This window comes from Schistocerca nitens, chromosome 1, assembly GCF_023898315.1.
Source record: "Schistocerca nitens isolate TAMUIC-IGC-003100 chromosome 1, iqSchNite1.1, whole genome shotgun sequence".
NCBI classification, from domain to species: Eukaryota; Metazoa; Arthropoda; class Insecta; order Orthoptera; family Acrididae; genus Schistocerca; species Schistocerca nitens.
Window position 1 is genome coordinate 127,175,857 of NC_064614.1, and position 25,219 is coordinate 127,201,075.

General features: G+C 42.2%; 1 protein-coding gene across 1 annotated transcript in view; it reads right to left on the reverse strand.

Moving 5' to 3' along the window:
• The window catches only part of LOC126242921 (prostaglandin reductase 1-like), a 40,987-nt gene extending 17,700 nt beyond the window's left edge, over positions 1–23,287 (reverse strand). Inside the window, exons 1-2 of the mRNA XM_049948126.1 lie at positions 23,015–23,287; positions 3,733–4,077 (exon numbers count right to left, since the gene is read on the reverse strand). Coding sequence (XP_049804083.1) covers positions 3,733–4,077; positions 23,015–23,260 — 591 coding nt within the window. The 5' untranslated portion in view covers positions 23,261–23,287. The remainder of the gene's footprint in view (positions 1–3,732; positions 4,078–23,014) is intronic.
• Positions 23,288–25,219: the final 1,932 nt, after the last annotated feature.

The window sequence follows — 25,219 nt, forward strand, 5'->3', positions numbered from 1 at the left end:
TGTCAGTGTGATCATGTGATGTATCTGACCCCAGGAATGTGTCAATAAAGTTTCCCCTTCCTGGGACAATGAATTCACGGTGTTCTTATTTCAATTTCCAGGAGTGTATATATATATATATATATATATATATATATATATATATAAATGTATGTATGTTTGTCTACTATGCGCTCACAAACCATTCATCCGATTGCAATGAAACTTTGGTGAGTTGTTCTCCAAACTGGAAGCAGTGTTCGCAGGCTCGGCACAATCTTCCGCACTGAAGAAAATTCCGCTGTCGTGTCGCGAATGACGTGCTGGTTGAAATAATCGATCATTACTTCGATTTCTCCACTTCTTTTCCTAAGTTAAAAGAGAGAGAAAGATTTATAAGAAAATGCCTTCTGCGCTGGATGTATTTTTTTGAATTTGGAAATGTACTGTAATATGAATATGTTTCGAAATAATACAGTAACCAGTGGTGTTTCCATACAAAGCAATACGGTAGCAAGGAAAAATGAAATATAAGGTAATTCAGACGAAATAGGGGGCTCCTTCAAAGTGATCGCGAACAAAATATCTGAAATGGAAACTCACCTTTTCTGGCCAGGCGTTTGTGGTGATACGCCAGGATGATTCTTGGAAAACTATTTGAATCTTCCTATGCTACGCGTGCTTTGTCCTGTGCATGTAGCAGCTCTCGCTGAAGATTTGTAAATGGGGTGAAGCAATTTTTTCTGCTCCCTTTCCCTTTCGCAGCATTCAATCACACGCAATATAATTTTGCGTGCATCGCTACGTAATACTGGTTTCCTTCTAACCGTAGGCCTACCGGTAGGGGTTGTTGGCGACTCCCGAGATGGGCCAGCAACTGCCTCTTCACTCATTTTGATAATGTTTAGCACAACTGTACAATAAAAACACGCAGAACATTACAGCGCAAAACAATAACGAAGCAGACGACAATGGCTACCTTGTACAACACAGTCAGCTACGTAATGTTGGCAGCAGTCGAAACTGCGTGCCTACCGAAGCCTCCCGACGTTTTCCGACTTGTAGCGATTCAGGACTAGGGAGGTGTGCCATCTAAAAGTTTATAAACTGTACACACTCATCGAATCAAAAGCACAAGACAATATGGCGAAATCATTCGTTAAATGCCTTTCTTTACAGATATAATATACTCATAGTAGCCTACTACGTACAGCACACGAAAATTTGATACAGTGGCTGTAAAAATTATTCGTTACTTGCATTTATCTCCTTTCAAGTTCGTTTACTAGACATATTGCAATGAAAGTAACGCAAGTAAAAAAAAATATAGTGTATAGCATTTGTTTTGTATCGGAAGTGCATAACGCTAAAGATTTAACGTACCTGTGTTACGTCAGATGAATTAAAGTCGTAAGCACTTGTTTACTTGTGACATGCAAAAAGTGTGAGACGTATTAGTACTTCTTGTCACGTCTTCAAACTTTTTGCATGTCACAAGTAAACAACTGCTTACGACTTTCTTTATATATAGAATACCTCTCGTAGATAACAAACGAAAAAGATTTAAAAAATCAGGTAATGTTAAATGTAGGCTACTGTAATAACGACCAAATATAACAAGAAAACTACCGTATTCCTTCTACCCTACAGTAAGTAGGCCTATTAAAAACTGTCTTCAAGAGTACCTACAATTATTTACTACGAATAATGTTTGAGCAACCACGACAACTGCGGAAAACATCCTTACAACTTGCCTGCGTCAACAGTCAGGCAATAATACTGAAACCAAAATAATGCCTAGTGTTCTGATTCGGAACGAAATAAAGTTTGACGCTATAAAGTCGAATGAGCATGGCACAACAATTACAGGAACTTTCCGTTTCCAGCAAGGACTGTCAGATATTGGCTTCAGAAAAGCTTGTGATGCTTCCAGTATGCACGAACTGTTAAAGAAATAAGAGCTTAAAAATGCAGTAAATTGTAATAGGCCTACCTGTTTTGCGTGACAAAAAAAGATTTTAAAAAACTGCCCACTGCTTTCGTCTTTCTTCATTGCGTGGAAATGCTAACATGTGAAATCCACCTTCGCCTCTATTGGAACAACTAAATACAGCACAACCTAGCATCGTTTACGAACGTCTGCAGAACGAATTACAAATTGGTTCAAATGGCTATGAGCAATATGGGACTTAACTTCTGAGGTCATCAGTCCCCTAGAACTTAGAACTACTTAAACCTAACTAACCTAAGGACATGACACACATTCATACCCGAGGCAGGATTCGAACCTGCGACCGTAGCGGTCGTGCGCTTCCAGACTGTAGCGCCTAGAACCGCTCGGCCACTCCGGCCGGCAAAACGAATTACAGATGTCACAAACAATACTGTACAATTACTAACATGTTTACTTCAAACATGTAGGCCTGCCGACTTCATCACAAAACGCTTTATTATTTCAACTCGTATTTAAGATCGCAAACGCTAATTACGTACTAAAAACGATATACAACTAAATCGAACATGCATGCACAACGCATAACAAGTCTCTCAATAATTCAAATACCTTTTAATCGTTTCCAAAAGTCCTCTGAACTTCAATTGAACTCAAAAGCACGGCGAACATAGGAAGCGCGAGAGACGTTTGGCAGAAAAATGGCGCCAAAGCTAATCAACCAATCACGGGCTACTTCACCTATGGCCACTCTCTCTGTATACAGGCTCTCTAGTTGTGCCTAGGGTAAAGGTGGCAACACTGGTGCAGCGAAATATTTCAGTGCATCGTACTTGTGTGATTGTTTTTGTACTGAACATTACTAAACAAAAATTACTCAAAGTTTTTTGTTTGTTACTTATAAATTTAAGATAACATCAACAAAAAAATGGAACAGCAAATATGTAAGCGTCGTCATCCAATGACCACAAAATAAGTTCTGGATCTGGGATTCTACATTATTAGTGGGAGCTTGCATTACTGGCATTTTATGTAAAATATAGGTAGATGTCAGCAGCACACCTTGGAGTCAGAGCCGGCGAACCCAATGACCTTGCAGCGCTTGATGCGAGCGATCTGCCCCACTCAAAGTATTTTGTTTGTTACCTATAAATTTAAGATAAAATCAACAAAAAATGGAACTGCAGATCTGTAAGCCTCGTCAGCCAATGACCACAAAATAGGTTCTGGATCTGGGATTCTACATTATTAGTGGGAGCTTGCATTAATGGCATTTCGTGTAAAATTAGGTATATGTCAGCAGCATACCTTGGAGTCAGAGCCGGCGAACCCAATGACCTTGCAGCGCTTGATTCGAGCGATCTGCCCCACTCAAAGTATTTTGTTTGTTACTTATAAATTTAAGATAAAATCAACAAAAAATGGAACTGCAGATCTGTAAGCCTCGTCAGCCAATGACTACAAAATAAGTTCTGGATCTGGGATTCTACATTATTAGTGGGAGCTTGCATTAATGGCATTTCGTGTAAAATATAGGTAGATGTCAGCAGCACACCTTGGAGTCAGAGCCGGCGAACCCAATGACCTTGCAGCCCTTGATGCGAGCGATCTGCTCCACTCAAAGTATTTTGTTTGTTACTTAAAAATTTAAGATAAAATCAACAAAAAATGGAACTGCAGATCTGTAAGCCTCGTCAGCCAATGACCACAAAATAAGTTCTGGATCTGGGATTCTACATTATTAGTGGGAGCTTGCATTAATGGCATTTCGTGTAAAATATAGCTATATGTCAGCAGCATACCTTGGAGTCAGAGCCGGCGAACCCAATGACCTTGCAGCCCTTGATGCGACCGATCTGCCCCACGACGGAGCCGACGGCCCCCGCTGCGCCGCTGACCACAGCCACCTCCCCAGGCCTGGGATGGCAGATCTCGAGCAGCCCAAAGTAGGCTGTGTTGCCGGGCATGCCCAGCACACCCAGTGCCAGTGACAGTGGCAGGTCGCCCAGCTCCGGGACTAGCATTGGTGCCCACATGTCCCGGTTGGCCCTCGTCTCGGCCACTGTACGGTCACGCCAGCCCCAGTAGCCCACCACATATCTACCCACTGGGAACTCTGGGGAACGGCTCTCCACGATGAGCGCCACCTGTAATGATACAACAAGGCTACAGCTACAATAGTCAATAGAAACAACCGTTAGAAAAAAATGTTAGTCTAACTCACCAAGACAGAAGATCCAACATGTAAATTCCTAATCTTAGTAAATGTACTTTCATTGTTGGTTAATTATACAATTTTAATTTGAGGATGATAATGATGAGAGTGGTGATGGTGGTGATAATGATAATAATGATAACATTGTTGGTAATGATGGCAGCTGTGGTGGTGGTGGTGGCTGTAGTGGTGACAGTGGTGGTGGTGACAATGGTAGTAGTGGTGGTGGTGGTAACAGTGATAGTGGAGGTGGTGTTAATGGTGGTGGTGGTAACAGTGGTGGTATTGGTTGTGATAATGGTGGAGATGGTAGCAGTGGTGGTGGTGGTAACAACAGTGGTTGTTGCAGTTGTGGGAGTGGTGGGGGTGGTTGTGGTGGTGGTGGTGGCAGCAATGACAATGGTGGTGGCAGAGGTGATAGTTGCAGTGATTGTGTGTTAATGGTAATGATGGTGTTAGTGATGGGGGGTTCAGTGGTGGTGGTGATGATGGTCATGTCAGTGGTGGTGACAATGGTGGTATCAGTGGTGATGGTGACAGAGGTGACAATGATTATGGTGGTATTGGTGGTAACAATACAGCATTTAGTGTTCCCACATATGGCCATTTGAGGGCACTTAATGTACCAAGGAACATTGTCAAACATGATTGTTCTGGTGATCAAGTTCTTATGGTGCGGGGAGACATGACGTTGCATGGGTGTACTCACCACAATACATTGGTCAGCATTATTGTGCCTCTGTACTCTTCACATGTGTATCATTTCAAGGGCGCGTTTGCCGCTTACTTCAGTTTTAGGGATGGTAATGTGCGACAGCATCGAAGAGCACATGTGGAGAGCTCTTGGAACGACAGGATATTTGGCAAATCGACTGGCTGCCAGTTCCTCTGATTTAAATCCCACTGAGAAAATGAGGGACATGTTGCAGAGGTGTATTAGAGCACATCCAGATGTATCAACGACAATCCAGCAGTTGTCTAGCTGGAACTTGTTATCAACCCTGTGGCCAGCATTGGGGCACAATGCAGAGCATGCATCACACTCCCTGTCAAGAGCCATGTCCCACTGTTTGTAATGTCCAGAGGAGACTCATGAATCATGTATCTTCAGCGTGATCATCTTCTTCGTCTAGACGTGTCATTTGTCTCGCTGCATAGCTCTTTCAGTTACCTTCTGTACTATAATGTAGCAGTTCTCTCTGTGCATGGTCCAAGTTCCATCGAGATATGTTACTTGGCAACGTCACATGCTGTGAAACTTACTTTCCTCGTCAAATTTTGCATACCAGTGAGTTATTCCAAGGCTTTTTCTCCTGAGATACAGGTACACTGCTTGAAATAATATGGTACGTAAGTGGTGACGTGAAGTGCTGCATATACTTTGGCCCAGTGCGTGCATGTAGCAATTGGGCCCATGACAATAACGCAGGAGTAGGGACTAAGAGAGTTGTTGTAGCAACTGTTACAAACAATTTGATGAATTTGTTTTCTCGGCCGACTGTGACGTCATTACGGTGTGTCTCAGAGTTAGGTGCATCGTAAAGTCTATGTGTAACGTATATGGGTCAGACGAAATACCCTCGAGAAGAATGTAATAATTCCAATTCCAAAGACGGCAGGAACCGACAGGTGCGAGTACTACCGAACTATCAGTTTAATAAGTCATGATTGCGGAATACTAACATGAATTATTTACAGATGAATGGAAAAACTTGTAGAAGCCAGTTTCAGGGAAGATCAGTTTGAGTACAGGAGAAAAGTAGAAGCACACGAGGCAATACTGATCCAGCCAATAATCTCAGAAGATACATCGAAGAAAGGCTAACCGCCATTAAGCACTTGTAGAGTTATAGAAAGCTTTTGACAAATCTGACTGAACAACTTCTTTGTAGTGTTGAGGGTATCAGGGATAAAATACTGGGAGCGAAAGGTTATTTACAACTTGTACAGAAACCAGACTGCAGTTATAAGAATTAAAGGACATGAAAGGGAAGCCATAGTTTAGAGGAGAGTGAGACAGGACTGTAGACTATCCTCGATGTTATTCAGTCTGTACATTGAGAAAGTAGCAAAGGAAACAAAAGGTAAATCTGAGGTAGGAATTACAGAATTACAGTTTAAGGAGGGTTACCGATGACATTATAATTCAGTTGGAGACGATAAGAGACTTGGAAGAGCAGTCGAATGGATTGGATAGTTGATGAAAAGCTGTCGAGTTTCCAGCCCAATGTGTGTTAATTCCTAAGGGACCAAACTTCTGAGGTCATCGGTCCGTAGACTTACACATTACTTAAAGTAACTTAGACTAACTTATGCCATGCCCGAGGTAGGACTCGAACCTCTGGCGGGAGGGGCCGCGCGATTCGTATCATGAGGCCTCTAACCGCGCGGGTAGTACTGAATCGAAATCTCGAGGAAAGGAAATGATGGTATAACCTGACTGATGCTGCTACGGTCGCAGGTTCGAATCCTGCCTCGAGCATGGATGTGTGTGATGTCCTTAGGTTACCTAGGTTTCAGTAGTACTAAGTCTAGGGGACTGATGACCTCAGATGTTAAGTCCCATAGTGCTTAGAGCCATTTGAACCATTTTGAACACTAAAATCAGTAGAACAAGACCCGTTGACTTGTTATTCAACATTACATAAACAATATTTTTTAAAAGTGTTTTCGCTTCGTTCAACCTCGTATTTATTATCTCCCGTATTCTGCATGTCATTCTTCCGCGGCAACAACGGATGTTAAAACTACGAAGTTCTTCTGGAACTTTGCTGCAGTCATAACTCATAACTGTCTTGTATCCATTGCTCTAGTTAAACGTTTTCGTACAAAAGATGACCGTTTGCTGTTTTAGTGCAATACTTAGTCTGCCGGAGCGAGTGAAAGAGCAGATCGACTCGGACTCATGTTTTCCTTTGTTGTTGTCTTCAATAGGAAGTCTGAAGTCTGGTTTGAAACAACTCACAAGCTAGTCTTTGTTGTACAAATTCCATATGTGCATAGCTGTATCATCCTACACCAATTTGAACCTTTTTACCACAGTCAGAACACTTCTCGACATCATCACATTGATTATTTCCTGATGCCTTGGTATGTGTCTCATCAACCAAACCCTTCGTTCAGTCAAACTGTGCAATAATTTTTCTTTCTCTCCAGTTTGATTCGGTATTTCCTCATTAGTTCTTCCATCTATATATCCAGTCGTCGTCAATCTTCTGTGGCACCACATTTTGTAGGTAACAAATACTAATATTGGCCAGAAACTTAGGCTTCCCGATTTTTCTTAACTCAAAACAGAAAAAACCAAAATTTACACTCCATGTGATAAGTCTTTGTAATTTCCAACCATTTTCAATACTGTCACGTCATTCCATTTCTAAATTTCCATCGTTATCGAAAGGAGCGGCATTTGCACAACAACTGGCACAAGGACTTAAGGTTTCTTTTTGCTGTTAATTATGATCTATTGCAGATCCCTGAACCAAAAACCGCGTCATGTAGTTGGAAGAAAGCACAAGGCACACCCGTTTACAGGGCAAATAGTAGAAGTGATCCACAAAACTACCGCCCAATATCCTAGAAGTCTATTTGTTGTAGAATCTTAGAAGACACTCTGAGCTCAAACAAACCGAAGTATCTCGAACAGAATACACTCCTCCGTGCCAAACAGATTGGATTCCAAAAACATTGATCATGTGAAACCGATCTCGCACATTTCTCACATGACAGAATGAAATGTTTGGATAAAAGCAATCAAGTTGATGCAGTATTACTCGACTTCCGAAAAGCAATTACCTCTGTACCACATCTATGCTTGTTATCGTAATTACAATTGTACGTGCCAATAAACGAAATTTCTGACGGGGTTGAGGATTTATTGGTAGGGAGTACGCAGTAAGTTATCTTGGATGGATAGCCATCGACAGATGTGGAAGTAACTTTGAGTGTACCCCAGGGAAGTGTGTTGGGACCCTTGCTGTTCACGTTATATATTAATGACCTTCCGGACAATGTTAAAAGTATTCTCAAACTTTTTGCAGGTGCAGTTAGCTATGATGAATTACAGTGTGAAAGAAACCGTATAAATAATTAGTCGGATCTTGATAAGATTTCAAAACAGCGCAAATAATGGCATCTTGCTTCAAATTTTCAGAAATGTAAAACCGTGCACTTCATAAAACGACAAAAACGTACTATCCTGTGACTGCAATATCAAAGAGTCAAACTGGGAATCGGTTAGCTCATAGAAACAGCTGTGTGTACCATTTCTCAGGGACATGAAATGAACTATATCTTAGGCTCAGAATTGGGTTAAGTAGGCAACTGATTGCGGTTTATTGGTAGGATGCTAGTGAAATGCGAGCAGTCTACAAAGGAGATTGCTTATAAGTCACTCGCGTGACCTATCCGAGAATATTGGTTCAAATGGCTCTGAGCACTATGGGACTTAACTTCTGAGGTCATGAGTCCCGTAGAACTTATAACTACTTAAACCCAACTAACGTAAGGACATCGCACACATCCATGCCCGAGGCAGGATTCGAACCTGCGACCGTAGCAGTCGCGCGGCTCCAGACTGTAGCGTCTAGCCGAGAATATTGCTAAGGTGTGTGGGACCTGTACTAAATATGACGAGCAGGGGATATTGAACGTGTATAGAGGTGGTCAGCACGAGTAGTTACAGATTTGAAACTTCCTGGCAGATTAAAACTGTGTGCCGGACCGCGACTCGAACTCGGGACCTTTGCCTTTCGCGGGCAAGTGCTCTACCGACTGAGCTACCCAAGCACCACTAACACCCCGTCCTCACAGCTTTAATTCCGCCAGTACCTCGTCTCCTACCTTCCAAACTACACAGAAGATCTCCTGCGAACCTTGCAGAACACACACTCCTGGAAGAAAGGATATTGCGGAGACATGGCTTAGCCACAGCCTGGGGGATGTTTCTAGAATGAAATTTTCACTCTGCAGCGGAGTGTGCGCTGATATGAAACTTCCTGGCAGATTAAAACTGTGTGCCGGACCGCGACTCGAACTCGGGACCTTTGCCTTTCGCGGGCAAGTGCTCTACCAACTGAGCTACCCAAGCACGACTCACGCCCGTCCTCACAGCTTCAATCCGGCAGTACCTCGTCTCCTACCTTTCAAACTTCACAGAAGCTCTCCTGCGAACCTTGCATTCTAGAAACATCCCCCAGGCTGTGGCTAAGCCATGTCTCCGCAATATCCTTTCTTCCAGGAGTGCTAATTCTGCAAGGTTCGCAGGAGAGCTTCTGTCTAGTTTGGAAGGTAGGAGACGAGGTACTGGCAGAATTAAAGCTATGAGGACGGGCGTGAGTCGTGCTTGGGTAGCTCAGTCGGCAGAGCAATCTGCCCGCGAACGGCAAAGGTCCCGAGTTCGGGTCTCGGTCCGGCACACAGTTTTAATCTGCCAGGAAGTTTCATATCAGCGCACACTCCGCTGTAGAGTAAAAATTTAATTCTAGTTACAGATTTGTTTAACCCGCGGAAGAGTATCACAAAGATGTTGACGGAACTGATCTGACGAGACTCTTGAAGGAAACGTAAACTATCCTGAGAAAGCCTACTCACAAAAGTTTGAAGAACCGGTTTTAATGATTACTCTAAGAATATAGTACAACCCTTTACGTATCGCTCCCATGGGGTTCGTGAGGGAAAGATGAGATTTATTACAGCATTTAAACAATCATTCTTCCTGCGCTCCACACGTGAACGGAAAGGGGAGAAACCCTAACTTGTACAATGGGACGTACCCTCAGGCGTACGCTTCACAGTGATTTGAAAAGTATAGATGTAGCTGTAGATGTTTTCAAAGTGACGACCACGGCGAACGACCAATACCGGGATGGCTCCTTTGAAAATGAAACTGCGGGTTTCGTAGCCCAAACCAAGTTTGTGTTCCGTCTCTTAAGGACCCCGTCGACGGGACCTCAAACCATGATTTTGCCACCACCTCACAAGATCTGAATCCTTCATCACACGGCCGGCCGCGGTGGTCTAGCGGTTAAGGCGCTCAGTCCGGAACCGCGCGACTACTACGGTCGCAGGTTCGAATCCTGCCTCGGGCATGGATGTGTGTGGTGTACTTAGGTTAGTTAGGTTTAAGTAGTTCTAAGTTCTAGGGGACTGATGACCACAGATGTTAAGTCCCATAGTGCTCAGAGCCAACCTTCATCACACGAAGCAGTTTCGGCGTATTCGCGCCCTCGACACCGGCTTCCTATTACAGAGAGCAGCAGCGGCACGAATCTGTGGCTTGCGTGGCGGAGGCACGCGTCACGCGGAGCAGTGCGTCACGCACGCGACGTCCAGCTGCCTGTCTGGACAAACCATCAGCTCGGTAGGCGCGTGCCACACCCTGTTGTTAGTTCTGTGCGGTCTGTGCTCTTCATACGACTTTTCCCCTTAAACTTTTGAGTTCCAGCTATATCAAAAACTGTTGTTGTTGTTGTTGTGTCCAGTCCAGAGATGGTTTGATGCAGCCCTCCTTGCTACTCTATCCTGTGCAAGACTCTTCATCGCCGAGTAATTACTGCAACCTACATCCTTCTGAATCTTATTAGTGTATTCATCTCCTGGTCTCCCTCTATGATTTTTACCCTCCACGCAGCCCTCCAATACTACATTGGTGATCCTTTGATGCCTCAGAATATCTCCTGTCAACCGACCTCTTCTTCTAGTCAAGTTGTGCCACTAACTCCTCTTCTCCCCAATTACATTCAGTACCCCCTCATTAGTTAAGTGATCTACCCATTTAATCTTCAGCATTCTTCTATAGCACCACATTTTGAAAGCTTGTATTCTCGTCTAGTCCAAACTATTTATCGTCCACGTTTCATATCCATACATGGCTACAGTCGATACAAATACTTTCAGAAAGGACTTCCTGACACTTTAATCTCTACTCGATATTAACAAATTTCTCATCTTCAGAAACGCTTTTCTTGACGTAGCCATTCTACATTTTATATCTTCTCTATTTCGACCGTCATCATTTTGCTTCCCAAACAGCAAAACTCCTTTACTACTTTAAGTGTCTCATTTTCTAATCTAATTCCCTCAGCATCAACTGATTTAATTCGACTACATTTCATTATCCTTGTTTTGTTTTTGTTGAACTTCATCTTATATCCTCTCCCAGGTCCTTTGCTATCTCTGACAGAATTACAATGTCGCCGACAAACCTCAAAGTATTCATTTCTTCTCCATGGATTATAATTCGTACGCCAAATTTTTCTTTTGTTTCCTTTGTTTTAATATAATATTAATAAAATACAATATTATAAAATATAATATTGATAAAACTATAATTTTAAAATTTTTCAGATAATTAACAATTATTATCATAGTAAGCAACGGATATAAGAAGAATTGGTAAACTCTAAGCACTCATTTGTTTTACAGAGATCGCTCCACCTTCGAACGACTAGGACATACAGTTTTCAACCATCCATCATTTCATGAGATATATTTGGAAGCAATTTCTCATTTTTGCTAGATACAATCGCACATCTCAAAACTTCGATGAACTCATAAGGCCTAAAACTAATTAGTCCTAAGTAACAAGCAAAAACTGACCTAAAGTTTATTAAATTTTGCACCGCTGGTAGTGGTCTCGCGATAGCGTTCTCGCTTCCCGAGCATGGGGTCCCGGGTTCGGTTCCCGGCGGGGTCAGGGATTTTTACCTTCCTCGAGATAACCGGGTGTTGTTGTGTCGTCTTCAACATCATCATTCATCCCCATTACGGTCGGAGGAAGGCAATGGCAAACCACGGGTGCGGGTATGGGTCTCCCACATCGTTCCCCTGTGCTCTGTCGCGGAGTATGGGACTTCATCATCAATACTGTAATATGTTAGTTTAGCATTATAACCAAATAACATGTAACACTGCAGTATTGTGTAGTTTAATTATTTATTGCGTAAGGTGTAATTTACAACATTAAAAAACAAGTTCGGTGCACAATGTTCGGTGCAAATGTATCTTTGGAGCTAAGTTTAGGTTACTTAAGAACAAGTGTCCCATGCGAACGGTAGTCAGTTGTTTTCTGAAGATGGCCCAATAAGCCGAAAATGAGTACAACAAAATTAGCTGACTTATTATTGTTATTCGGCCTTAAATAAACAATACATTTACAAAATGTTTCGCTTTGCTCAACCTCGAATTTATTATCTTCTTTATTCTGCATGTCGTTCCTTGGCAGCAATAGCAGACGTTAAGACAGTCCTGGAAATTTGCTGCAGTCATAGCTGACTTGTATCCATTGCTCTGGCTAAACTTTTACTTTAATCTGTATCTGAGATTTTAGACCCTCTCTTGCACTTGTAATTTGTGGGTAGTGTTTTATCGTGACTTAATAATCACTTCATCTTTTTGCCTACTTTTCATCTACGTTCTCAATATAATTTGTGGATTCCGTTTTTATCTAACACATATTTCTGACACTTCTCCTTTCTGCGCCCACATTTGACAAGCCACAAGGTATCGACTTGATATATTAGCATCTTTGCTCTCTATAGCTCATACTATTTGTATGTTTACATATCTGCCACTATCGTTATCCATTTATCACGATTGCTACACGAGATTTAAGCTTAAGTGTTTATATGACTATTTCACCAGCTTTCTAATGTGTATGGCTCATGGAACAGCAGGTAAATTCACACCACTCCATGAATCTGCACTTACACAGCATGTCACAGGTCGATATTATTGAGTGGCTTACAAGAAGTCACGTAAGTAGCTTTGAAATTTCCATTTTCACCGTTTAACAGTTTCATATTTACGTGTATTGTGTATGACGACTGATTGCTTTCAGAATGCATGAAAATGACACTATGTTATCGAAATTGCAATCGTCCAGAATTTGTTGATAAGGAGAAGGAACCAAGATCTCATAAGAGGACACATATACCTGATCAGGTCGGTTTTTACGTTGCCTCTTTCTGGTTTCCTTCTGTTTTTCGTAGGGAAGGAGATCGGATGTGTCCTATTCTGAGGAGCCACTCTGCGCGTTTGCCTTACGCGGTTTAGGTAAACCGCAGAAAACTTAAATTTACATGGTCGGACGCGGGTCTAAAACCCGACCCTCTCTAGTGCGAGTCCAGTGTGCTGATTACTTCGCCCCTCATTCGGTGTATTTTGTGGAGAGCAAATATTTGCGCAAGGAAATACGAGGGTGGTTTGTTAAGTCTGGCAAATTTCCTTGAAAGGATGGAACATTTTTGTTGCAAAAATGGTTCAAATGGTTCTGAGCACTATGGGACTCAACATCTGTGGTCATAAGTCCCCTAGAACTTAGAACTACTTAAACCTAACTAACCTAAGGCCATCACACACATCCATGCCCGAGGCAGGATTCGAACCTGCGACCGTAGCAGTCGCGCGGTTCCTGACTGAGCGCCGAGAACCGCTAGACCACCGCGGCCGGCATTTTTGTTGCACCTTCGTGGTTGGCAACCTTGATTATTACAAGGATTCATTGTTGGGAGCCATCTGAATTTATCAGTATGTCGACTGCGAATGAAAATGGAGAAAACCGAGTTTCGTGCTTTTTTAAACATTTTCATATGAAGGGTTGCATTGCTGCACAAATCAAATCAGAATTAGATGAAGTTCACGCGGATTCAGCATCATCTTTGAAGACCATTTACTTTAATATTAATGAATTTAAACGTGATCGGACAAGCACCGAAGATAAAACGCGCTCTGGCCATCCATTTGATGTTGCCACAAAGGAAACCATTGACAAAGTGCCGGAAATGGTAATGCAAGACCGCCGAATTCGTGAGATTTCAACTGAGCGAGTGCATAGTATCCTGCACAGAGAATTGGCTATGAAGAAGCTCTTTGCATGGTGGGTGCCGCAATTCCTCACAGACGACCTAATGCACATCCCGCACAACATTTCAACACAATGTCTAGCGATGTTTAATCGCAATCCGCAAGACTTTTTGCGCCGATTTGTGGCCGTTGATGAAACCTGGATCCATCATTACACTCCAGTCAAAACAATGGACAAAGGGTGGTAAAAATGCACCACAGAAGCCAAAGATCATTTTATCAGTTTCTAAGGTGATGGTCACTATTTTTTGGGATAATCACCATACATTACTTGGAAAAAGTCATAATCATAACTGCATCTTATGATTCTTCATTGTTGGGTCGTTTGAAACTTGTGCTGGTTGAAAAACGACCAAGGTTAGTGCCCAAAAAAGTGCTCTTTCACCAGGATAATGCACCATCCCAAACATCAGCGATAACAATGGCGAATGTGCATGAACTAGGCTGTGAACTGGTTCGTCATCTGCCCTATTCACCAGACTTAGCCCCAGCGACTCCTTCCTGTTCCCTAACTTGAAACTTTGGATGCTGGGAAGAAATTTTCATTAAATGAGGAAGTGATAGTTGCAGTCAACGATTGTTTTGCCGAGTCTCTGTGGAACCTATCTTTCCGATGGGATGAAAAAGCTGGAGGATCGCTGGGCCAAGTGTATATCCCTCAAAAGACACTACATGGAGAAGTAAGGTGAACTGATTGTTGACCAGACTTGTTAGACCACTCTCGTATATACTGCAAGGACGATACATGTCAATCTCTTACCAGCAGATGAAGCCACGGATTCGGGTTGACTGGGGATCAGATGGCCAATAGATTTATTGCGGTCTCCCTAAATGGTTTAAGGTGAATTAAGGGCTGCTTCCACTGACAAAGACACGGCTGATTTCCTCTCCATCCTCCACCCCATACGCTCTTGTTCTTCATCTCTAATGACCCCGTCGTCGAAGGGACTTTAAACCGTTATCTTCCTCAAGACATGCTTTTTTTTCTTTTTTAAAACAAATCATCAGTATTCTTACTGGTTTGATACGGTCCACCAGAACGTCCCTTTCGTCCGCCTGGTACCTGTGCAGTCAGCGCGGCGGGTTTGTAAGCGAATGGGACCGTGTTCGATTCCCAGGCAGGTCGGAGATATTCTCCCCTCAGCGAATGGGTGTTGAGTTTTTCTTACAACTGACATTCCAGCAGTGAGATGGCTGAAAGGGCACGTCCCGAAAGCCGGTGAAGTGGAAAAAAAAACACTTTCAGAGTAGCACTTGCAACCAATGTCATTCAATTATTTTTCGGTTATACCCCAATCATTGTCTTCCGTTACAGTTTTTACCCTCTACAGCTGCCTCTAGTACCATGGAAGGTACTCCGCGAAGTCTTGATACACATCTAACATCCTGTCCCTTCTCCCTGTCAGTGTTTACCACATGTTCCTTTCTTCGTCGATTTTCCGGAATCTTCTCATAGCTAATCTGCCATCCTACTTTTCGACATTCTTCGGTAGCGCCATATCTCAAACGCTTCGATTCTCTTCTTTTCCGGTTTTCCCACTGTCCATGATTCACTACCGTGGTCCAAAAGTACATTCTCGTAAATTTCTTCCTCGAGTTAATGCCTGTGTCTGATTCTAGTTGACTTGTTTCGGCCAAGAATGCTCTCTTTGCAAGTGAAAATCTCCCTTTCGAGTTTCCTTGCGTTATCTGTCAGGTGTTATTTTGCGTCCAAGGTAGCACAATTCCTTCATTTCGAGTACTTCGTAGAACCGAATTCTGATGTTACATTTATCACTGATCTTATTTCTGCTTCTCTGCATTACTTTCGCCTTTATTCAGGTTACTCTCAGCCCACATTCTGCACTTATCTGACTATTAATTTCTTTCAACGGGTCCGGTAATGAGAATAGCAAATCCAACAGCAAAATCTAATCACTGATGTCCTTTCACTTTGTATTTTAATCCCGCTATTGAATCTTTCTTTTATTTCCGTCATTGCTTATTTGAGGTATAGATTGAACAATTAGGGTGAAAAATTGCATCCCTGCTTTACAACCTTTGTAATCAGAGAAATTCGTTCTTGGTCTTCTGTTCTATTTGTTCTTACATACTGTAAATACCCGTCGTTTCCAGCGACTGAGCTGCCTTTGCCTTTCTTAAACCCATAATGATCTTATTTTATATTACGGTTGTTGTTGTTGTGATCTTCAGTCCAGAGACTGGGCTAATGCAGCTCTCCATGCTACTCTATCCTGTGCAAGCTTCTTCATCTCCCAGTACCTAGTGCAACCTACATCCTTCTGAATCTGCTTAGTGTAGTCATCTCTTGGTCTCCCTCTACGATTTTTACCCTCCACGCTGCCCTCCAATGCTAAATTTATGATCCCTTGATGCCTCAAAACATGTCCTACCAACCGATCCCTTCTTCTTGTCAAGTTGTGCCACAAACCCCTCTTCTCCCCAATTCTATTCAATACTTCATCAATAGTTATGTGATCTACCCATCTAATCTTCAGCATTCTTCTGTAGCACCACATTTCGAAAGCTTCTATTCTCTTCTTGTCCGAACTATTTATCGTCCATATTTCACTTCCATACATGGCTACACTCCATACAAATACTTTCAGAAACGACTTCCTGACACTTACATCTATACACGATGTTAACAAATTTCTCTTCTTCAGAAACGCTTTCCTTGCCATTGCCAGTCTACATTTTATATCCTTTCTACTTCGACCATCATAAGTTATTTTGCTCCCCAAATAGCAAAACTCCTTTACTAATTTAAGTGTCTCATTTCCTAATCTAATTCCCTCAGCATCACTCGACTTAATTAGACCACATTCCATTATCCTCGTTTTGCTTTTGTTGATGTTCATCTTATATCCTCCTTTCAAGACACTGTCCATTCCGTTCAAGTGCTCTTCCAAGTCCTTTGCTGTCTCTGACAGAATTACAATGTCATCGGCGAACCTCAACGTTTTTATTTCTTCTCCATGGACTTTAATACCTACTCCGAATTTTTTTTTGTTTCCTTTACTGCTTGCTCAATATACAGATTGAATAACATCGGGGAGAGGCTACAACCCTGTCTCACTCCCTTCCCAACCGCTGCTTCCCTTTCGTGCCCCTCGACTCTTATAACTGCCATCTGGTTTCTGTACAAATTGTAAATAGCCTTTCGCTCCCTGTATTTTACCCCTGCCACCTTTAGAATTTGAAAGAGAGTATTCCAGTCAACATTGTCAAAAGCTTTCTCTAAGTCTACAAATGCTAGAAATGTAGGTTTGCCTTTCCTTAATCTCTCTTCTAAGATAAGTCTTAAGGTTAGTATTGCCTCACGTGTTCCAACATTTCTACGGAATCCAAACTGATCTTCGCCGAGGTCGGCTTCTACCAGTTTTTCCATTCGTCTGTAAAGAATTCGCGTTAGTATTTTGCAGCTATGACTTATTAAACTGATAGTTCGGTAATTTTCACATCGGTCAACAGCTGCTTTCTTTGGGATGGGAATTATTATATTCTTCTTGAAGTCTGTGGGTATTTCGCCTGTCTCATACATCTTGCTCACTAGATGGTAGAGTTTTGTCAGGACTGGCTCTTCCAAGGCCGTCAGTAGTTCCATGGAATGTTGTCTACTCCCGGGGTCTTGTTTCGACTTAGGTCTTTCAGTGCTCTGTCAAACTCTTCACGCAGTATCATATCTCCCATTTCATCTTCATCTACATCCTCTTCCATTTCCATAATATTGTCCTCAAGTACATCGCCCTTGTACAGACCCTCTATATACTCCTTCCACCTTTCTGCTTTCCCTTTTTTGCTTAGAACTGGGTTTCCATCTGAGCTCTTGATATTCATACAAGTGGTTCTCTTTTCTCCAAAGGTCTCTTTAATTTTCCTGTAGGCAGTATCTATCTTACCCCTAGTGAGATACCCCTCTATATCCTTACATTTGTCCTCTAGCCATCCCTGCTTAGCCATTTTGCACTTCCTGTCGATCTCATTTTTGAGACGTTTGTATTCCTTTTTGCCTGCTTCATTTACTGCATTTTTATATTTTCTCCTTTCATCAATTAAATTCAATATTTCTTCTGTTACCCAAGGATTTCTACTAGCCCTCGTCTTTTTACCTACTTAATCCTCTGCTGCCTTCACTACTTCATCCCTCAGAGCTACCCTTCTTCTACTGTATTTCTTTCCCCCATTCCTGTCAATTGTTGCCTTATGCTCTCCCTGAAACTCTGTACAACGTCTGGTTTAGTCTGTTTATCCAGGTCCCTTCTCCTTAAATTCCCACCTTTTTGCAGTTTCTTCAGTTTTAATCTACAGTTCATAATCAATAGATTGTGGTCAGAGTCCACATCCGCCCCTGGAAATGCCTTACAATTTAAAATCTGGTTCCTAAATCTCTGTCTTACCATTATATAATCTATCTGATACCTTCTAGTATCTCCAGGATTCTTCTATGTATACAACCTTCTTTTACGATTCTTGAACCAAGTGTTAGCTATGATTAAGTTATGCTCTGTGCAAAATTCTACCAGGTGGCTTCCTCTTTCATTTCTCTCCCCCAATCCATATTCACCCACTATGTGTCCTTCTCTCCCTTTTCCTACTCTCGAATTCCAGTCACCCATGACTATTAAATTTTCGTCTCCCTTCACTACCTGAATAATTTCTTTTATCTCATCATACATTTCATCAATTTCTTCATCATCTGCAGAGCTAGTTGGCATATAAACTTGTACTACTGTAGTAGGCATGGGCTTCGTGTCTATCTTGGCCACAATAATGCGTTCACTATGCTGTTGGTAGTAGCATACCCGCACTCCTATTTTTTTATTCATTATTAAACCTACTGCTGCATTACCCCTATTTGATTTTGTATTTATAACCCTGTATTCACCTGACCAAAAGTCCTGTTCCTCGTGCAACCGAAGTTCACTAATTCCTACTATATCTAACTTCAACCTATCCATTTCCCTTTTTAAATTTTCTAACCTACCTGCCCGATTAAGGGATCTGACATTCCACGCTCCGATCCGTAGAACGCCAGTTTTCTTTCTCCTGATAACGACGTCCTCTCGAGTATTCCCCGCCCGGAGATCCGAATGGGGGACTATTTTACCTCCGGAATAATTTACCCAAGAGGACGTCATCATCATTTAACCATACAGTAAAGCTGCATGCCCTCGGGAAAAATTACGGCTGTAGTTCCCCCTTGCTTTCAGCCGTTCGCAGTGAAAGCACAGCAAGGCCGTTTTGGTTAGTGTTGCAAGGCCAGATCACTCAATCATCTAGACTGTTGCCCCTGCAACTACTGAAAAGGCTACTGCCCCTCTTCAGGAACCACACGTTTGTCTGGCCTCTCAACAGATACCCCTCCCTTGTGGTGTCACCTACGGTACGGCCATCTGTATCGCTGAGGCACGCAAGCCTCCCCACCAACGGAAAGGTCCATGGTTCATGGGGGCATGATATTACAGTTAGCGTTATTTAACTGTTTTCTGTTAGTTGATTTTTTTTTTTACGTTTTATACTTTGTTCTTGTTTGTGCGGCACAAATTAAGAGGAAAAGCTTGACCACATTACCGTCTCAACATACTTAGTACCATCGTAATTAACAAAGAATTTGTGGTTTATTCGCCGACTCTGGAAGTTCGTGGTACAGATCTGTGCGGGAAAACGTAGCGACATTACCTGGCGAACGCGACTCTGTAGAAGCGGAACGTTGTCCAGTGCGCTAGAACATTTGTGCAAAAACACTTTCTTACTTATAACAACATTGTATTCATCTCAAAACATGGACCTCCGTTATTGAGATGTTTGCACTGCAAATTACAGGGAGTTAAACAGTCACGTAGAGAGCCAATAATCTGCATAGCTGGCAAATCTCGTCAAACACGTGCTGACGAGAAGATGGGTATGGTAGATCCACAGCAGCTGTGTTGTTAGAACATGGGAAACAAACCTTGATTTCCAGTGACAGCTGCGTTCATTACAGGTTGCATTTGCGGTTTGCAATTAGGTCGGCGAAGCTTTCAGCGCTGTTCTCTGTGTAGCCGCAGAGAGGGTCTGAAACAGACGCTGCAATTCTGCGGTTTAATCATGCCACCGCCTCTGCGCGCCATCTGTGCGTGAAAGCTGCTACTACTCGCGAGTAGCGATAACCAGGCTGACGCAGCAAAACAAACAGGGCGCGACAACGAGAAAACTCGCCGTCACTACACGTCCTGTTACTGCGTCTCCGAGCCAGATAATTAACCAAAAGCTCGCTCTTCCTACTTCCCATGTACTACGAATGTGAAGCACAGCCCTTTCAGCAATCTAACAGGGTTCAAGCTCGCCGAGAACAAATTATTTCACTGAGCAACACGGGATTTAGTTTTTCTGTAGACACGGACTATTCTGAAGTACTGAAGTGTACAATGATTAAGTTATCGGAGGTTTAGCCTTGAAATTCGGTGAATTGTGATACAAATTAGGTATAAGTACCTAATTTGTATCACAATTCACATGTTCGTGCTTCAGCTGTAGACGACTAGCTATTAGTAGTTGCACAGAATGCTTGTGGTATTGCGATCATTACACGAGTCGTAGGCGACAACATCGATAGCGTATAGTGCAGCAGTCACATACGGTCATAGTGACTATCACATGAAGCATCACATGATAGCACGAAGTTGTATGAACTATATATTAATGTACGCGAAGTTTTTGATCGATGATATAGCGTTACGGTATTTATTTAACCGACAAATGATAACATGTTTTCAAGATAGCCAGTCTTCTAAAGATGACAGATAATTCGTCACTCCGACCTTTGTCGGGAACTTTCCGCGGTATCACATCTCGGCACACACAAACGTGCCGACAAATTCCTGAACATGTTTTTCACGCCTGTATCAATTGTCGGAGAGTTTTCAATTTCCTTTAAGAATTTACTGCGGAGAAACGTAGTTTACAGCCACTAATTATTGAAGGGACCGTTTTCTATATTTTGTCAGGAAGAAGTAAGAACAAAAATGTTTTTGAACACTGACATTGTGTAACCATTTGGTATTATCGCCAGTGTATCAGTTTTTACGGTATCACATTATTCTCCAAGTAAACAAAGAGCTACAGAAGACAGCCAATAACTTCTTTTGTAAAAATGGTTGTTTCCAATTATAATCTACTAACGACGTTTAGCGGAAGCGGTTTTCCTGGTGCTAAAAATGTAGACTCCATAAAGATGATATACTTCTGTGTCATCGTAAAATTCAGCCAACACGTTAGTAATCATTTTAAAAATCAAACCCACCCGTACATCTTAGCGTCTTTTTCCACTGTTTCTAACTTTGCTAGATCAGGATTTCCTCTCCTTCCGAATGCTTTTCCTCTAATTCAGTGGGATGAATATTGTTCTATTCTACTACCACTATTTCCAAGGTTTTCAACCACAAATCCCTGAAAGACAACTGTGTCTAATTTCAAACCTTCTTGCTCCACTGTATCCCCTCGGTCTAAACCTCCACACAACTTCCCCCACTCAAACCACTCACACAAAGCTTCAAATACTATGTTCGCCATTTCTACAATTACCACACAACAATCCCCTCCTTGGCTTCATTTCTGAAATGATAAATTTTTATACTAATATTTTGGAAAGTCATGTAAGCTTTGTTAAAGCAAGTTTTAACTATTTCTCTTCCTTTAAATATAAAATAGATAAAAGTAAAGAATATGCACATAATTATTGAAACACATGCCACTGTCACTACAGTCTGAATCCTCCCTTAATGTTGCACTGTGCAAAATATCTGAAAGTAACGTGAAATTTTGCAATAGTGTGATTGCAGTTAGTGTGGATGAAATAACTGAAGTTATTCATAAAAAATTCAACTGGGGTAAGACGTTTGAAGGCTGATGGTGAGTTGACAGATGTGAAACGTATACTTCTGGCTTCTGTCTACCACGTCTGTTGACGCAAGGCAGTGTAAGGCATTCTGACACTGGCAGCCACACAATGCAGATTAAAAAAAAAAAAAAGACAACTTCATTGTTATGGATTTAGAGGCTGAGAACTCTCTTTGATCAAATTATACTGCAGTGATAGAAAACGAATAGTATACATCAACAATAGGAGTTAAAGTGTTCTGGCTGTCAGAGGGTATGCTACAAGGTTCTGTGTTTGGATTATTCACAATGTATGTCAGTTACTTGCCTAGAACTATGTTGTGTAACTCCGCACTATATGGAAGTAGAGGGCGCTACATTTGTTACAGAGTAAAGAATTCTTTGTTGTGAAAAAATTGCCAAAAATGCAATCAGGAGCATCTGTGGAGTCAAAAGTAAAAACTGTATTAAAAAAAACTGAAAAGGGCTACTGGTTGTACTTCTGTAATTTAAATTGTATGATGCATGTAAAGGAAAACCTGTAGAACCATAAACTTCGACAGCCTGTTCATTAACAAAAGCAGCAAATTGTATTTACAACTAACATGTTGCCGGAAAAGGAATATGGTGCGACACGTAATTCATTCAGAAACATCACATAAAATTAGATTACACAAAAGGCATTCCACCCGGGTCAAAGGAAGAATTTAAGATGTGTCCCAAAGATGATCTTGAATACTAATATTGATTAATTTATGTACCATGTGAATATGTAATGTTTCTTTTTTGAACAAATTGTATTGTGATAATAACGGCCTATCGTGTGGCACATAACGTATGCAGCGTGTGAACGATTACAAACTATTAAGGCTGGAGGAAAAAGGAAAAGAACCTTTTTTGTAAGAAATTTAATGTACTTTAATTTTGTACAGAGATACGTTTTCGCTAGAGACTACGGTTTTCGAGTTATTCAAGGCGTGCGTGTAAACAAAATATCATTGCATTAATGTGTTTAAAGGTGGATAATAAATAATAATAAATCTGAACTGTTAGCAGAATGTTTTCCTAGCAGAATGTTTTTCTAGTCACATAGTAGTTCTTGTAAGAGTGAGACCTGGAATGAAGTGTGAGACTCGTTTACGTACTTGCGACCCGATCATGGGCTGGCCGACTTTGTGGCGGTGCTTGTAAGCCCGCTGGTAGGGGTCGACGCTGAGGTAGGCGGCCTCGCACAGAATCTGGCCATCTCTGAGTGGCGGCAACACCTCCTCCTCCAGCCGGAAGTCGTCCGGCTTGGGGTCTCCCTGGAAGTGGCGCGCTATGACGATCTTGCGCGCCGTGGCGGCAGACGCCGCGCTCAACTGTCTCACGACCGTCCTCACGCCCTGCATGACCGACTCTTAACTGGCGTGACTGCCAGCGGCGAGCGTCTGGCGCAGATAGCGCTGCGGGCAGTCGCCGGCATCTGTCTGGGCGGCATATCTGTGTGGCGCGCTCTTTGGACCCGTGCGTCGGCAAATGCTGTTCCCGCCATATTACGAGTCACTTGCGTTGCCAAATAACAACCGATCGAGCGCTGTTTCGCTGTCTGTGTCTCGCTAGACACTCAAAAGCTTATTTTTTCGCGCAGTTCGGCAGTGCATGGAGCGGCACACACTACAGCAATGACGCTGCGAACTCGCGGCGTGAATGCGGCCAGGCAACTGTGCTCGCCAGCCACTGCTGGCTGCATCGCAGCGACCTCGCAAACTACACCCTAGTTTACACGACGACACTAGGGTTGCAGGAAACTGCGCATGCGCGCCGCGCGTTTTCGCAACTCGTTGGTGAAACTAAACACTTTCGGCGTGTTCCAACTTTGGCGACACTAATTGCATGAGTTTTGAGGCTATGTGTGTTCGTAGAGTGTAGTTGTTGTTGTGATCTTCAGTCCTGAGACTGGTTTGACGCAGCTCTCCATACTACTCTATCTTGTGCAAACTTCTTCATCTTCCAATACCTACCGCAAGCTACATCCTTCTGAATCTGCTTACTGTATTCATCTCTTGGTCTCCCTCTACGATTTTTACCCTCCCCGCTGCCCTCCAATGCTAAATTTGTAATCCCTTGATGCCTCAGAACATGTCCTAGCAACCAGTCCCTTCTTCTTGTCAAGTTGTGCCACAAACTCCTCTTCTACCCATTCTATTCAATACCTCCTCATTAGTTATGTGATCTACCCATCTAATCTTCAGTATTCTTCTGTAGCACCACATATCGAAAGCTTCTATTCTCTTCTTGTCCAAACTATTTATCGTCCATGTTTCACTTCCATACATGGCTACACTCCATACAAATACTTTCAGAAAGGACTTCCCGACACTTAAATCTATACTCGATGTTAACAAATTTCTCTTCTTCAGAAACGCTTTCCTTGCCATAGCCAGTCTACATTTTATACCCTCTCTACTTCGACCATCATCAGTTTTTTTGCTCCCCAAATAGCAAAACTCATTTACTACTTTAAGCGTCTCATTTCCTAATCTAATTCCCTCAGCATCACCCGACTTAATTCGACTACATTCCATTATCCTGGTTTTGCTTTTGTTGATGTTTATCTTATATCCTCCTTTCAAGACACTGTCCATTCCGTTCAACTGCTCTTCCAAGTCCTTTGCAGTCTCTGAGAGAATTACAATGTCATTGGCGAACCTCAAAGTTTTTATTCCTTCTCCATGGATTTTAATACCTACTCCGAATTTTTTTTTTTTTTTTGTTTCCTTTACTGCTTGTTCAATATACAGATTGAATAACATCGGAGAGAGGCTACAACCCTGTCTCACTCCCTTCCCAACCAGTGGTTCCCTTTCATGCCCCTCGACTCTTGTAACTGCCATCTGGTTTCTGTACAAATTGTAAATAGCCTCTCGCTCCCTGTATTTTACCCCTGCCACCTTTAGAATTTTAAAGAGAGTATTCCAGTCAATATTGTGAAAAGCTTTCTCTAAGTCTACAAATGCTAGAAACGTAGGTTTGCCTTTCCTTAATCTATTTACTAAGATAAGTCATAAGGTTAGTATTGCCTCACTTGTTCCAAAATTATACGGAGTCCAAACTGATCTTCCCCAAGGTCAGCTTCTACCAGTTTTTCCATTTGTCTGTAAAGAATTCGCGTTAGTATTTTGCAGCTGTGACTTATTAAACTGATAGTTCGGTAATTTTCACATCTGTCAACACCTGCTTTCTTTGGGATTGGATTATTATATTCTTCTTGAAGTCTGTGGGTATTTCGCCTGTCTCATACATCTTGCTCACCAGATGGTAGCGTTTTGTCATGACTGGCTCTCCCAAGGCCGTCAGTAGTTCTAATG